Source organism: Chiloscyllium punctatum, chromosome 10, assembly GCF_047496795.1.
Source record: "Chiloscyllium punctatum isolate Juve2018m chromosome 10, sChiPun1.3, whole genome shotgun sequence".
In the NCBI taxonomy this organism is placed as follows: Eukaryota; Metazoa; Chordata; class Chondrichthyes; order Orectolobiformes; family Hemiscylliidae; genus Chiloscyllium; species Chiloscyllium punctatum.
The window spans coordinates 116,796,620-116,813,739 of NC_092748.1; the positions used below are offsets into that span (position 1 = coordinate 116,796,620).

General features: G+C 44.2%; 2 protein-coding genes across 2 annotated transcripts in view; both read right to left on the minus strand.

The window, feature by feature from the left end:
* Nucleotides 1-12,984: 12,984 nt before the first annotated feature.
* On the minus strand, nucleotides 12,985-15,271 carry LOC140481825 (uncharacterized). Its single transcript, XM_072578351.1, has 3 exons — nucleotides 15,223-15,271; nucleotides 13,180-14,171; nucleotides 12,985-13,149 (listed from the first exon to the last, which is right to left on the minus strand). Exons 1-3 carry the CDS (start codon nucleotides 15,269-15,271, stop codon nucleotides 12,985-12,987), a joined length of 1,206 nt encoding a protein of 401 aa, XP_072434452.1.
* The window catches only part of LOC140482483 (1-phosphatidylinositol 4,5-bisphosphate phosphodiesterase delta-4-like), a 157,283-nt gene continuing 155,232 nt past the window's right edge, over nucleotides 15,070-17,120 (minus strand). Inside the window, exon 16 of the mRNA XM_072580015.1 lies at nucleotides 15,070-15,591. Within this exon, the coding sequence (XP_072436116.1) occupies nucleotides 15,494-15,591 (98 nt within the window). The 3' untranslated portion in view covers nucleotides 15,070-15,493. The remainder of the gene's footprint in view (nucleotides 15,592-17,120) is intronic.

The following is a 17,120-nucleotide window of genomic DNA, read 5'->3' on the forward strand; positions in this document are numbered from 1 at the left end:
GAAGTGTAGTTCACAGGAGGTTGAGGGTAGTGAGGTCAGGGATAGGTTTACAAGGTCATAAGAAGGCACCAGCAATCAGGATGATGGTTTGAAGTGTGTCTACTTCAACACCAGGAGCATCCAGAATAAGGTGGGGGAACTGGCATCATGGGTTGGTACCTGGGACTTCGATGTTGTGGCCATTTCGGAGACGTGGATAGAGCAGGGACAGGAATGGTTGCTGCAGGTTCCAGGATTTAGATGTTTCAGTAAGAACAGAGAAGATGGTAAAAGTTGGGGTGGGGTGGGGTGGGGTGGGGGTGGGGGTAGGTGGCATTGTTAATCAAAGGTAGTATTGTAACGGCTGAGATAACGTTTGAGGACTCATCCACTGAGGTAGTTTGAGCTGAGGTTAGAAACAGGAAAGGAGAGGTCACCCTGTTGGGAGTTTTCTATAGGCCTCCAAATTGTTCAAAGGATGTCGAGGAAAGGATAGCAAAGGTGATTCCCGACAGGATTGACAGTAATAGGGCAGTTGTTATGGGAGACTTTAACTTCCCCAACATTGACTGGGAATACTATAGTTTAAGTAGTTTTGACAGGTCAGTTTTTGTCCAATGTGTGCAGGAGGGTTTCCTGACACAGTATGTAGACAGGCCAACAAGGGGAAATGCCATATTGGATTTGGTACTGGGCAATGAACCTGGCCAGGTATTAGATTTGGAGGTAGGTGAGCACTTTGGTGATAGTGACCACAATTCGGTTATGTTTAAAATAGCAATGAGCAGGGATAGGTATATACGGCAGGGAAAAAAGGTATAACTGGGGAAAGGCAATTAAGATGCCATTAGGTAAGACTTAGGATGCATAGGATAGGGAAGGAAGCTGCAGGGATGGGCACACCTGAAATGTGGAGCTTATTCAAGGAACAGCTGCTGCGGGCCCTTGGTAAGTGTGTACCTGTCAGGCAGGGAGGAAGTTGTCGAGTGAGGGAGCCATGGTTTATTAAAGAAGTTGAAGCTCTTGTTAAGAGGAAGAAGAAGACTTATCTGAGGATGAGGCGTGAAGGCTCAGATAGGGGGGATTGAGGGTTATAAGTTAGCCAGAAAAAATCTAAAGAGAGGACTAAGAAGAGCTAAGAGGGGACAGGAGAAGTTGGTGGTGGATAGGATCAAGGAAAACCCTCAGGCCTTCTATAGGTATTTCAGGAATAAAAGAATGACTAGAGTAAGATTCGGGCCAATCAAAGACAGTAGTGGGAAGTTGTGTGTGGAATCTGAGGACATAGGGGAAGCACTTAATGAATACTTTGCATCAGTATTCACATTGGAAAGGGCAATGTTAGTGAGAATACAGAGATACAGGCTATGAGATTAGATGGGATTGTGGTTGACAAAGAGGAGGTTTTAGCAATTTTGGAAGATCTGAAAATAGATAAAACCCCTGGGCCGGATGGGACTTTTCCTTGGATTCTCTGGGAAGCCAGGGAGGAGATTGCAGAGCCTTTGGCTTTGATCTTTATGTCATCATTGTCAACAGGTGCAGTGCCAGAAGACTAGAGGATGGCAAATGTTGTCTCTTGTTTAAGAAGGGGAGTCAGGATAACCCTAGTAATTATAGGCCAGTGAGCCTTACTTCGGTTGGGGATAAGGTGTTGGAAAAGGTTAAAAGAGATAAGGTCTATAATCATCTGCAAAGGAATAATTTGATTAGGGATAGTCAACACAGTTTTGTGAAGGGTAGGTCGTGCCTCACTAACCTTGTTGAGTTCTTTGAGAAGATAACAAAACAGGTGGATGAGGGTAAAGCAGTTGATGTGGTGTATATGGACTTAGTAAGGCATTTGATAAGGTTCCACAGACAAGATTGCACAGCCATAAAGTAAAACAAGAAGGGAGAACAAATGGGAAAGGTGAAGGAATTGAGGTCCAGTTAGCTGACACTCTGATGAGATGGTAAAGGAGAAACCTGAACAGGGAGAGGATCAGGTTGAGGTGTTTAGTTCTGAAAGGCAAATGGACTTACAACAGAAAGGTGAGATGATGAAAGACTTATAACATAAATCCTTCTCGGAAAACAAATCAGAATGTATTCCAGAATGATATTACCTTAAGGATAAAATCGTTAGGTGGAAATGGAGACCTTAGCAGGTCAGAGCAGACGAGAGATGGGCAGAAGTTCAGCAGATTACTGGTAGAATCCAGACAGTAAGTATTGTGGGTAGCACAAATTACCTGGAGGAGGTCCCCCAGCAATGAGGAAAACTCAGGTTAAGTGCAGCAGGACCTTTATTGGCCTGGATTGTGTAAAGATGAGGTTGAATTTTGCCGTACCAGTCATACGTGTGAGATAGCAGGAGAGCCACAAGCAGTGATAACGCCAATGCCTTTGATGCTAATTCCCACATTTGAGGAACCTTTCACTCGGGTTAGAATTGATTGTGTAGGTCCCCTCCCTAAAACCAAAATCAGGAACTGGTATTTGCTAACCGTGATGGATGCGTCTGCCAGGTTTCCAGAGGCAACTCTATTACAGAATGTCAAGGCAGAGTAAGTTGTGGAGGAGTTGCTGGCTTTCTTTATCCATTACAGATTACTCAGGGAGATTCCATCAGACCAAGGGTCCAATTTTACTGCCATTTTATTTAAGGAGCTCTTGGATAGTTTGGGCATCAAACACCTTAAATCAAGTGTGTACCATCCTAAATCCCAGGGAGCATTGGGAAAATGGCATCAAACCCCAAAGACCATGTTGGGGGATAATTGCCAGGATTATCCAAGTGATTGGGATAAAGGTATCCCGTTTCTATTATTTGCTGTTAGGGATGCTCCGAATGAATCAACTCAGTTTACTCCATTTGAATTGATATTCGGACATGAAGTAAGGCAGATTCTAAAATTAATTCAGGAAAAGTTGATAGGTCCAAAGTCAGAGATCCCTCAGTTGGATTCTGTCTCTGAGGTGATTAAACAGAGTCGGTGAATTAGCTCAACAACATCCGAAGCAAGAAACAGATAAGAAATCTAAAATTTGTATGTTTGCCATGGGGATAAAGTTATGGTGCTGTTACCAGTGGTAGGAGATCCCTTCAAAGCAAGGTTTAGTGGTCCCTATCAGATTGAAAAGTTAAGTCGGGTGAATTATCTGGTAAAGGTGCCAAATAGGAAAAAAATTATCGAGCATGTCATGTGAACATGCTGAAACAGCACTATGACAGGGAAAGGGAACTGGAAAAACAGGTTTTAGTCACTGCCACTCAGATTGAGGAATCAAATCCAGATGATTGATATGGCTCAGAATAAATTAAATAATGAGGAAGTCTGAAAGGATTGTGATATGGTAGTGAGTTATCTTTCCCAGGAATAGAGAAACAAAGAGGATCTCTGCTATCTGTAAGAATAATAGGGTGGTTCTGGTAGGGGATTTTAACTTTCCAAACACAGGCTGGGACTGCCATAATGTTAAGGGTTTAGATGGAGAGGAATTTGTTAAGTGTGTACAAGAAACTTTTTTGATTCAGGCCAGGTCCACACCCCCCTACAACCCACCCTCCAATCCTGGCACCTTCCCCTGCCACCGCAGGAATTACAAAACCTGTGCCCACACCTCCTCCCTCACCTCTATCCAAGGCCCTAAAGGAGCCTTCCACATCCACCAAAGTTTTACCTGCACATCCACCAATATCATTTATTGTATCCGTTGCTCCCGATGCAGTCTCCTCTACATTGGGGAGACTGGGCGCCTCCTAGCAGAGCGCTTTAGGGAACATCTCCGGGACACCCGCACCAATCAACCACACCGCCCTTTGACCCAACATTTCAACTCCCCCTCCCACTCTGCCGAGGACATGGAGGTCCTGGGCCTCCTTCACCACCGCTCCCTCACCACCAGACGCCTGGAGGAAGAACGCCTCATCTTCCACCTCGGAACACTTCAACCCCAGGGCATCAATGTGGACTTCACCAGTTTCCTCATTTCCCCTTCCCCCACCTCACCCCAGTTCCTACCTTCCAGCTCAGCACCATCCCCATGACCTGTCCCACCTGCCAATCTTCCTTCCCACCTATCCACTCCACCCTCCTCTCTGACCTATCACCTTTACCCCCACCTCCATCCACCTATTGCACTCTTAGCTGCCTTCTCCCCAGCCCCACACCCCCACTTATCTCTCCATCCCTAATGGCTCTCTGCTTCATTCCTGATGAAGGGCTTTTGCCCGAATGTTGATTTTCCTGCTCCTCGGATGTTGCCTGACCTACTGTGCTTTTCCAGCACGACTCTAATCCAGAATCTGGTTTTCAGCATCTGCAGTACCCACTGTCTCCAAGGTGCAAAACTTGACCTACTCTTGGGAAATAAGGCAGGGCAGGTGACTGAGGTGTCAGTGGGGGAGCACTTTGGGGCCAGCGACCATAATTCTATTAGATTTAAAATCATGATGGAAAAGGATAGACCAGATCTAAAAGTTGAAGTTCTAAATTGGAGAAAGGCCAATTTTGACGGTATTAGGCAAAAACTTTCAAAAGCTGATTGGAGCAGATGTTCGCAGGTAAAGAGATGGCTGGAAAATGGGAAGCCTTCAGGAATCAGATAACTTTAGTCCAGAGACAGTATATTCCTGACAGGGTGAAAGAGAAAGTTGGTAGATATAGGGAATGCTGGATGACTAAAGAAATTGAGGGCTTGGTTAAGAAACAGAAGGAAGCATATGTCAGGTATAGACAGGATAGATCGAGTGAATCCTTAGAAGAGTATAAAGACAGTAGGAGTATACTTAAGAGGGAAATCAGGAGGGCAAAAAGGGGACATGAGATAGCTTTGGCAAATAGAATTAAGGAGAATCATAAGGTTTTTTTTAAATACATTAAGGACAAAAGGGTAACTAGGGAGAAAATAGGGCCCCTCAAAGACCAACAAGGCAACCTATGTGTGGAGCCGCATGAGATGGGGGAGATTCTAAACAAGTTTACTATGTTTACTATAGAGAAGGAGATGGAAGATATAGACTGTAGGGAAATAGATGGTAACACCTTGAAAAATGTCCATATTACAGAGGAGGAAGTGCTGGATGCCCTGAAACACATAAAGTTGGGTATATCCCCAGGACCTGATCAGGTGTAGCCTAGAACTCTGTGGGAAGTCAGAGAAGTGATTGCTGGGCCTCTTGCTGAGATATTTGTATCATCAATAGTCACAGGTGAGGTGCCGGGAGACTGGAGGTTGGCTAACGTGGTGCCACTGTTTAAGAAGGGTGGTAAAGACAAGCCAGAGAACTATAGAGCAGTGAGCCTGGCATTGGTGGTGGGCAAGTTGTTGGAGGGAATCCTGAGGGACAGGATGTACATATATTTGGAAAGGCAAGGACTGATTAGGGATAGTCAACATGGCTTTGTGCATAGGAAATCATGTCTCACAAACTTGATTGAGTTTTTTGAAGAAGTAATGACAAAGATTGATGAGGTCAGAGTGGTGGATGTGATCTATATGGACTTCAGTAAGGCATTCAACATGGTTTCCCATGGGAAACTGGTTAGCAAGGTTAGATCTCGTGGAATACAGGGAGAACTAGCCATTTGGATACAGAACTAGCTCAAAGGTAGAAGACAGAGGGTGTTGGTGAAGGGTTGTTTTTCAGACTGGAGGCCTGTGCCCAGTGGAGTATCATAAGGATCGGTGCTGGGCCCTCTACCTTTCATCATTTATATAAATGATTTAGATGCGAACATGGGAGGTATATTTAGTGTTATGAAAGAGTAGAAGTGTGCTGTACCTTTGAGAGAGTGAAACACACCAAGTGCTGGAGAATTTACAATGTAACATTTAGTCCAGCAGCTAACACTGGCTGAGTTGCTATGAGACAAAAAAAATTCAAATTTGGCCAATCAGTTTAAATTATACCTCAAAATACCAACCCTCCCATCAAGCTTGAATTTCGTATATTGACAATATTAAAACTAATAAAACAATCCAATGCTTTGGGGTATAAGACTAGCAAACTTTGAACAGTTGAGGGGAGAACTGCCAAGCCACCAGCATGTACAGACTGCCTGAAACATAACTCTCTTAAAGGTGCCTATATCTATCAGTGACCTGTAAAACAGAAATCCATAAGAAGAAGAAAATCTACAGAGGAAAATACAAAGGGAAGATTTGACAGCTGCCTGGTTTTGAAATTTGAATTTTTGGTAAATCTTTTTCAGGAGGGGGAGAGGTTTATCAGACTAGTTTTATAGAAGGGAAAGTAAAAGATAGGTATTGTAGAAGGAATTGTAAGTAGTTGTTAGTTAATTATTCACTGTTATACTTTAAGAAATAAAGCTGTTACTTTTTACTTTAAATAGTGACTCTTGGGAATAATTACTTGCCTCTCGAATTTCACAGATTACAGCACGGGGTGAAACTTTTCTATGCGTCGGTTTTAAATTAGTGGGTGGGGGTGTTACCCCATGTTGTCACTTTAATAAGTTTGCAGATGACACCAAAATTGGAGGTGTAGTGGACAGCAAAGAGGGTTACCTCAGATTACAACAGGATCTTGACCAGATGGGCCAATGGGCTGAGGAGTGGCAGATGGAGTTTAATTCAGATAAATGCGAGGTGCTGCATTTTGGAAAAGCAAATCAAAGCAGGGCTTATACACTTAATGATAAGGTCCTAGGGAGTGTTGTTGAACAAAGAGACCTTGGAGTGCAGGTTCATAGCTCCTTGAAAGTTAGAGGCTCAGGTGGATAGGATAGTGAAGAAGGCATTTGGTATGCTTTCCTTTATTGGTCAGAGTATTGAGTGTAGGAGTTGCGAGGTCATGTTGCGGCTGTACAGGACATTGGTTAGGCCACTTTTGGAATATCATGGGCAATTCTGGTCTCCTTCTTATTGGAAGGATGTTGTGACACTTGGAGAAGGGTTGATCTAAGGAATGCTGTTCCAATAGAACAACACCCCTACAGGCTTAATCCTCTCAAAGAAGCGTATGTTCAGAAGGAAGTGGATGAGATATGCCAAGAAAACATCATCGAGTTGATTCAAAGCGAGTGGAGTTCACCAATCGTATTGGTTCCCAAACCTGATGGTACTTGACAATTCTGCACAGATTATCAGAAGGTCAAACCTGTGACCAATACCCAATCTGACTCATCCCAATTCCACGGCTGATGGATTGTGTGGAAAAAAGTGGACAAGCCACTTACATCATCAAGTTGGACACAACTTCACGGTTCCTGCCAATTAGCTTTGTTGGAGAGAGCAAAAGAAGTTTTGGCTTTTGTAACCCCAAATGGGCGATATCAATTTAAAGTAATGCCCTTTGGAATGAAAAGTGCAACAGCCACTTTTCAAAGACTTATGAACAGAATTGCTGCAGGATTGACTAATTGTGCTGTCGACACAGATGAATCATAGAGTCCCTTACAGTGTGGAAACAGGCCATTGGCCCAACAAGTCCACACCAACCCTCTGAAGATCCATTCCTCTACCCTGTTACTCTACATTTCCCCTGACTAATGCACATAACCTACACATCCCTGAACACTATGGGGAAGTATCCCATAACACATTCACCTGACCTGTACATCTTTGGACTGTGAGAGGAAACGGGAGCACCTGAAGGAAACCCACGCAGACACGGGGAGAACGTGCAAACTCCACACACAGTCATCCAAGGCTGGAACTGAACCTGGCTCCCTGGTGCTGTGAGGTAGCAGTGCTAACCACTGAGCCATGGTGCTGTCAATAAGATAATATTGTGATCTTTAGCCATTTGTGCAACGATCACATGGCACATTTGGCAGAACTCTTTGAGAGACTGTGGAAGACAAAGTTGGTTATAAATTTAGCAAAAGCCGAATTTGTGAAGGTGGAAGTGACATCGTTAGGACACAACCTTTGGATACGGGCAGGTGACACCGAGGAACATGAAGAAGACGACCATCGAGGAATTCCCTCGAAGAAGGAAGTGCTCCGATTTTTGGGACTGAGCGAATTCTACGGGAAATTTCTACCAAACTTTAGTAACGTAGTGGCACCACTGACGGATTTGTTAAAAATGAGCGTGAAATTTTGGTGGATAGAACAATGTCAGGAGGCATTTGAGAATTTAAGAGCCATGTTAAACACAGCACCAGTTTTAGCCAAGGCAAATTCCTTGAAACTCGTTAACGTCACCATTGATGCAAGTGATGTACAGGATGGAGCTGTGTTGTTACAGGAGAATGAATGTGGAATTGAAAGGCTAATCAGTTACTTTTCCAAGAAACTCATTATCCACCAGAGAGAAATGTTTTGGTCACCATTGACCAGTTTGTGCTGAAGGGTCTGTCTTCATGCTGTAGGATTCTATGACTCTCTAACTCCAAAATATTCAACCATCGATAAAGAGTTATTGAGTTTGGTACTGGCCTTACAACATCATAATGTTTATATTGGAGTGGTGCTGGAAAAGCACAGCCAGTCAGGCAGCATCCGAGGAATAGGAAAATCAACCTTTCGGGCAAAAGCCCTTCATCAGAGTGCCTGCAGAATGGAGAGATAAATGAGAGGAGGGTGGGGGTGGGGAGAAAGGAGCATAGAGTACAATAGGTGAATGGGGGAGGGGATGGAGGTGATAGGTCAGGGAGGAGGGTGGAGTGGATAGGTGGGAAGGACGTTAGGCAGGTAGGACAGGTCATGGGGAAGGTGCTGAGCTGGAAGGTTAGAACTGGGGTGAGGTGGGGGAAGGGGAAATGAGGAAACTGTTGAAGTCCACATTGATGCCCTGGGGTTGAAGTGTTCCGAGGCAGAAGATGAGGCGTTCTTCCTCCAGGCGTCTGGTGGTGAGGGAGCGGCGGTGAAGGAGGCCCAGGGCCTCCATGTCCTCGGCAGAGTGGGAGGGGGAGTTGAAATGTTGGGCCACAGGGCGGTGTGGTTGATTGGTGCCGGTGTCCAGAGATGTTCCCTAAAGCGCTCTGCTAAGAGGCGCCCAGTCTCCCCAATGTAGAGGAGAGCGCATCGGGAGCAACGGATACAATAAATGATATTAGTGGATGTGCAAGTGATCCTAATGTTTATGTTACAGACAATGTATCATTGAAAATTGTGTACACTGATTATAAGCCTGTGATATTTTTGGAAAGATTTTAGGACAAGAACACCAGACTATTTTGTTGATGTCTTCTGTTACAAGCATTTAATTTACAGATTGCAGGACGTGAAAATGTTATTGCAGATGCATTATCACGGGTTTCAAAGAAAGATGTGTAGATAAGACAGAAACAGTAGTGTTCAACTTACATCTGTTTACAAAATTACTATGAAATGTGTAACTTTAGATTAATGACCTCTGGATCTAGTAATAATGGCATTAAGATTTAGAAAAAACAATAAAGCAATCTTTTCATCATAACAGTTGTTTTTTTCTGAAGGAGAAAGGTGTTGTGAAGTTGGGTAGAGTGTTTGTAGATTGGAAGGTAGGATGGGGGATGCATGGTCCCTTTAAAAGATGTTTTTTCTGTTTCCCCACACTTAGCAACTAAAAAATGACTGTCTGTGGGTGGAAGCTTGCCTGTTGGCAGGTCTTCAAATTGGAACATTTTTATCAAACGTTTATACTGTTTGCAGGGAAAGCAGCCTTTTTACCAAGGCAACAGGTTTTTAAATTTAGACAATCAATTTATACCAGGCACTTGTAAACTAAGGACCAATTAAGTATAAATCTGATGGCTTTGACAGCCTAGAACCAATCCAATTGTAAAGAAATTAATAGGTCATCAAAGGGGTGCAAGAAGAGGGGATTTGAAAGTCAGCAGCCAGCAAGCTGCTACTTGAGGAGGTTAAGTGCTCTGAGAGTAACCATCATCTGACTAAAGCTTCAGCAGTGCTCTTAGTTATTCCTGACATCGGAATTTGGCAGAGAGAGGTGTTTCTGATGCAAGGATTCAAAGGAGGAAGCGTTCCTGAAGGAAGATCAACAGAGAAGACACAAACAGGTCCAGAAGATGTAACCTGGCTATAATGTTGAGAGAGTAAATTCTATTGCTTTGTTATGTAAATGGAATTTGTACTGTATTGGAACAGCAAAACATTCGAATTTTGTTTTCTTCAGGAATAGTTAATAGTTAGAGGGGAAATTGTTTGTGATTCTGTTAATTTGTTCACTGATGGAGTTAGATAAATAAATTGTAACTTGTGGATTATTGACTGAGTGAAAAGATTTAATTTCATTTAACCACCCCTTTATAACAGATTGTGGGGGTGAGAGGTAGGTTATACCCCTTGTCACAGTTCTTTATCAGATTACGATGTCAAGACAGAACCAAAGTACATGTTCATTCCTTATGTCATTTCTTTGTTCCTCATTATAACCTCCTGGGCTTCTGACTGTAAGAGATTTGCTCTTGGCTAATCTTTACATATTTATGGAAGTTTTTACTGTTAGTTCCTATGTTCCTCACAATTCTCTCCAATATTTAAATATCCCTCTCCTGAATAAACCTTTTACCATTTTTACTGAATTCTAAAATGTTCCCAATCCTCATGCTTGCTGATTTTTTTTTTCTGGCAATTTTATGTTTCCTTTTCGGATATAATACTAACTCCTAATTTCTTTCGGAAGCCCTGGGTTGAGACAGCTTCCCTTTTATTTGTTCCAGACTGAAATGGGTTAATTGAATTGTAAGTCACGCACCTCTTTAAATATGATCCATTGCCTAGCCACAATCAACCCCTTTATAGAACCAGAGAAATGATACTCCACAGAAGGATGCCATTTGGCCCATCTTGTCCATACCAACCCAAAGACACCCAGGTGCCCTTTCTAATCCCATCTTCCTGCAGGTGACCCACAGCCCTGCAGCTCCCAGCACTTAGAGCAGATCCAGCTCCTTTCTAATAGAGTATAAGGTCTCTGCCTCCACCATGAACCCAGGCAGTGAATTCCAGACACCCACCACCCTCTGCGTAAAAAAGGCTTTTCCTCATGTCACTCTAAGCCTTCTGCCACATCGCCTGATTCTGTGACCCCTGGCTTTTGAATTCTCTGTGCAGGGAACCAGGTCCCTCCTGTCTACTCCATCTCTGTCCCTCACAACGTTGTAAGATTTCCCCCATCTATCCGTACCAATCTGTGTCTCATACCCTCTTAGTTCCATTAACAGTCGGTTCTATTATAATGCATGTTTCTTCAAAACAAGTTAACTTTTAATGTGATTGAAGAATTTAGCCTGTTTTACGTCGAATGTGAGCTTTCCTTGCCTGTATTGGCGATAACATGATTCTGACCCCATTAGTTTAAAATGGCGGGACTATTGCGTGATTTTCTAAACACGAAGTTGCACAAGAACAGAGTTATCGCGTCAAATCAGAACCAACAGTATTTCGATTCAGGACTCTTCATTTAGGGCTCGACTTCTTCATTCTCCATCACTCCCCCAGAGATAAAGAAGTAAACAAATACAGTGATATGTCACCATTTTAATGTTTAATTTACTGGAAAGGCGTGGCTGGGGGTTTGAGCTACATGTCAGATTCAGGGACAGGACGAGGTTTGCTGAGGGGACATGCTGGTCAAAGCAGGGATGTTCCAGGGAGAGACAGGAGACCCAATCAGCTTCACAGCTATCCTCTGACCAATAGATCACAGAGTAACTGAGCTGGTCACGTGACATCATGGCAAAAATCGACATACCAACACTATCAACCATCCACATTGGCAAGGTTCCAGAATCTTCCAGGCCAGAATCCTGCACTGGAAAGCCACAATAATTCAAGAACCCCTTGCATGAACAGTAGGAGACCATTCAACCAATCGTGTTTATTCCAATCACATCGATCGTCCCTATGGTAGCGCCTGCATCGTCTCCTTGTCTCATAACATTCTTACTCAACAGAAATCAAACAATCTCCGTCAGAATTTGAAATGTTCAATTGTCCCGCTGTCCCCCAGGCCTCTGCAGGGGGAAAATGTTCCAGATTTTCGACTGCCCATTGTGTGACCTCACCGGGAATGAGATGTTAGACACCCTGTTGAGATCACTCCTTAAATTCCTCTCGTTAAGGGATTACCAGCAGAAATGGTCAATCCCAGGCCTCGTTATTTTAACCGCGAGAACTGCAGATGCTGTAAATCAGAAACAAGAAGTTGCCGGAAAAGCTCAGTTCTGAGGAAGGGTCACCGAACATGAAACGTTTTCCTTTCACTGATGCTGCCAGACCTGCTGAGCTTTTCCAGCAACATTTACTTCTGTTTCTGGTTTATTAACCTTTTCTCTCAATCTTTTCACCTCAATCTCTCCTTCATTCCACTAGAAACTGGAGCGATGGGGATGGCTATTCATTTCCAAACACGAAGGGTCTGATAGATCCAACCTGAGGGATAGACCTGCAGTAATGGAAGTCCTGATGGACAGATCACCCTGTAATGGGGGTCTCGAGGGATAAATCTCCCTGTAATGGGATTCCTGATGGACAGATCACCCTGTAATGGGGGTCTTGAGGGATAAATCTCCCTGTAATGGGATTCCTGATGGAGAGATCGCCCTGTAATTTTTTTTTAGATTACTTACAGTGTGGAAACAGGCCCCTCAGCCCAACAAGTCCACACTGACCCGCCAAAGCGCAACCCACCCAGACCCACTCCCTTACATTTACCCCTTCACCTAACACTACGGGCAATTTAGCATAGCCAATTCACCTAACCTGCACATCTTTGGAGTGTGGGAGGAAACCGGAGGAAACCCACACAGACACGGGGAGAATGTGCAACCTCCACAGAGGTCACCTGAGGTGGGAACTGAACCCGGGTCTCTGGCGCTGTGAGGCAGCAGTGCTAACCACTGTGCCACCATGCCACCCACATAATGGGATTCCTGATGGAGACATCTCTCTGTAATGGGGTCTCGATGGAGAGATCTCTCTGTAATGGGATTCCTGATGGAGAGATCTCTCTGTAATGGGGTCTCGATGGAGAGATCTCTCTGTAATGGGATTCCTGATGGAGAGATCTCTCTGTAATGGGATCTCGATAGAGAGATCTCTCTATAATGGGATTCCTGATGGAGAGATCTCTCTGTAATGGGATTCCTGATGGAGAGATCTCTCTGTAATGGGGTCTCGATGGAGAGATCTCTCTGTAATGGGGTCTCGATGGAGAGATCTCTCTGTAATGGGATTCCTGATGGAGAGATCTCTCTGTAATGGGATCTCGATGGAGAGATCTCTCTATAATGGGACTCCTGATGGAGAGATCTCTCTGTAATGGGGTCTCGATGGAGAGATCTCTCTGTAATGGGATTCCTGATGGAGAGATCTCTCTGTAATGGGATTCCTGATGGAGAGATCTCTCTGTAATGGGGTCTCGATGGAGAGATCTCTCTGTAATGGGGTCTCGATGGAGAGATCTCTCTGTAATGGGATTCCTGATGGAGAGATCTCTCTGTAATGGGATTCCTGATGGAGAGATCTCTCTGTAATGGGATTCCTGATGAAGAGATCTCTCTGTAATGGGGTCTCAATGGAGAGATCTCTCTGTAATGGGGTCTCGATGGAGAGATCTCTCTGTAATGGGGTCTCGATGGAGAGATCTCTCTGTAATGGGATTCCTGATGGAGAGATCTCTCTGTAATGGGATTCCTGATGGAGAGATCTCTCTGTAATGGGATTCCTGATGGAGAGATCTCTCTGTAATGGGGTCTCGATGGAGAGATCTCTCTGTAATGGGGTCTCGATGGAGAGATCTCTCTGTAATGGGATTCCTGATGGAGAGATCTCTCTGTAATGGGGTCTCGATGGAGAGATCTCTCTGTAATGGGATTCCTGATGGAGAGATCTCTCTGTAATGGGATTCCTGATGGAGAGATCTCTCTGTAATGGGGTCTCGATGGAGAGATCTCTCTGTAATGGGATTCCTGATGGAGAGATCTCTCTGTAATGGGATTCCTGATGGAGAGATCTCTCTGTAATGGGATTCCTGATGGAGAGATCTCTCTGTAATGGGGTCTCGATGGAGAGATCTCTCTGTAATGGGGTCTCGATGGAGAGATCTCTCTGTAATGGGGTCTCGATGGAGAGATCTCTCTGTAATGGGATTCCTGATGGAGAGATCTCTCTGTAATGGGATTCCTGATGGAGAGATCTCTCTGTAATGGGATTCCTGATGGAGAGATCTCTCTGTAATGGGGTCTCGATGGAGAGATCTCTCTGTAATGGGGGTCCCAATGTAGCCACTCAATTCAGGCAGGGGTATTCTTCTTCAGGGAAACTTTGTGCCCTGTATCGGGAATGCACTGGAATAAGAATCTTTAAAAGCTCTCACCAACTCCTTCACCATGGAATCATGTTCCCATGGTAGCCATTCCACTTGACAATGCAATGAGGAAACTGACAAGCTGGTCTTGGACATCAACCAATGAGAGGGCTGGTCAAGATGGCTGCCATGCCAACAGGCTCCACCTACCCTGAGATGTCCAACTTATCAGCAAAGGTACAATGTTGACCAACCCTGGTGTCCCTGAGAAAGTGAGAACCTAGATTTGGGGTTGGAAGCCATGTCAAGGAACCTCCCCATAGAAACTTAGCAGCTAACCTTCCTCCAATGGAATAGGTTTTACATTTACTTCAACTCACCACTGCTGAACTGTGACCCCCTGTTTTGACCTGTGACCTGCAAATGGATCTTTGACGAAGGAGCAGCTCCAGAGAACTTGGAAAATAACAGAAAAGACTCATTTCATTGAAGCTTTTCATTTGACCTCATCAGGACAATTCGCAAGAATACCAAAGCAAAACGGGAACAACATTTTTAGACTGAATAAAGAGAGTATTGATTGGTTGGCAAGTAGATAGTCATTGGATGAGGATCGGTATTAGTCATAGAGTCATAGAGATGTACAGCATGGAAACAGACCCTTCGGTCCATCCCGTCCATGCTGACCAGATATCCCAACCCAATCTAGTCCCATCTGCCAGCACCTGGCCCATATCCCTCCAAATCCTTCCTATTCATATACCCATCCAAATGCCTTTTAAATGTTGCAATTGTACCAGCCTCCACCATTTCCTCTGACAGCTCATTCCGTACACGCACCACCCTCTGTGTGAAAAAGTTGCTCCTTAGGTCTCTTTTATATCTTTTCCTTCTCACCCTAAACCTATGCCCTCTAGTTCTGGGCTCCCCCACCCCAGGGAAAAGACTTTGTCTATTTATCCTATCCATGCCCCTCATAATTTTGTAAACCTCTATAAGGTCACCCCTCAGCCTAGTCCATTTGCTCCAACCAGTCAACATGCCACTCTGCAAAATATTATTTTCACATGACATTGGCATTCTCGCAAATTGTCCTGATGAATAGAACATTTAGAGTTTTGAAAAACTGTGTCTTTTTTCAGCAATATGCAAGTTTGGTAACTACCAAATAACTGATTATAAATAACAGGAAAATAAATATAAAAAATACAAGTAAATCTGTAAATAGCTATAAAAACAATTCCGGGGGAGGGTGCAGTGTAGCTAAGGGTGGAGGGATTTATCTTCACCATGTTGGATTGGCTAACTTCCTGAGGCCTCAGTAATCCTTGTGTGGACAAACAGAGAGGATGGAGGGATTCCTGTCCCATCCTTTGACAGCAGGTGAATGTGGCGGTAACCTGGAAAACAAAGAAAACCTCATCCTTAATCTCTTTAACACTCCTCTTTCACCCTCCCACTCGGTCTCCCTCCTCCCTCTCCCCAATCCTCCACTTCCCCATTCCCCTCTGACACTCCCTTCTTCCTCTGCACACTTCCATCTCTTTCTCCCCATCCTCCCTCTCCCCCACCATCCTCCCCCTCCTCGATCTGCTTTTGATCGAGTGTTCCTGGGACGGCCAATACTTGCTGGCCATGGTCAGTGCTCAGGAATGGGAGGCCTTGGTCTCACTGCCACACTCTCAGGGCAAATAAGGGATGGGCAATAAAGACCAGCCTGGCACGAGATGCCCACACCTTGTGAATCGACTCGAAGCACACACAGGTAGAAACATCCTGGCTCTTAAAAGGAAGTGGTGGTATTGACTGGAATCTTCCCAAAGCTCCCTCGATTCTGAAAAGGTCCCGATGGGTTGGAAAAGCACATCTCAGTTCGATAAAGGAGGGAGAGTGAAAATGGGCAACTTCAGAGCAGTCAGTCTAAACTCTGATGTGGAGGAGCCTGTGTTAGACTGGGGTTGGACAAGGTCAGAAGTCAAGGTAAAGACAATGACTGCAGATGCTGAAAACCAAATACTGGATTAGTGGTGCTGGAAGAGCACAGCAGTTCAGGCAGCATCCAACGAGCAGCGAAATCGACGTTTCGGGCAAGGTTAGAAGTCACATGACACCAGGTTATAGTCTGACAGATTTAATTGAAATCACAAGCTTTCATAGCGCTGCCCTTCTCTACCTGACTTCACCTGGCAAAGGAGCAGCGCTTGTGATTTCAAATAAATCTGTTGGACTATAACCTGGCATTGTGTGACTTTGAGCTTAAACTCTGTCACTGGGAAAATACTGGAATCCATTAATAAAGATGTAGTAACAGGGCGTTTAGAAAATCATAACACAATTTGTTTGTGAAAGGTAAGTTGTGCTCAACTAATGTAAAGAGCTTATCAAGATATAACAAGCTGGGTGGGTCAAAGAGGAACCAGTAACTGTGGTATATTTAGATTAGCAAAAGGGTATTTAATAAGGTGTCACATAAAAGGTTACTACAAGAAAACAAGATGATCGTGATATATTAACATGCACAGAAGATCGGCTAAAGAGCATTGTGCAAAGTTTGAGTCAATTTGAGTCAGGTTAACAAACTAACCAGTGGAATACAGCACTGGGACCTGAACTCCATCTGAAAGATTGGGATGGAGGGACTGAATGTATTGTAGCCAAAAGATAAATACACTGTAAAGATAACACAAAGAGTTTTCAAAGGGACAAGGTCATAAGAAACAACAACAACAGTAGACCATTCGGCCCCTTGAACACTCTGACATTCCTCATGTCCACTTTCCTGCCCTTTCCCAGTAACCCTTTATTCCCCGACTGACCAAGGATCTCTCCATCTCAGCCTTCAATACACAGAAGGACTCTGCCCCCACAGCTCTCTGTGGTAAGGAGTTCCAAAGACTCCCAACCCTCAGAGAAGAAATTCCTCCTCATC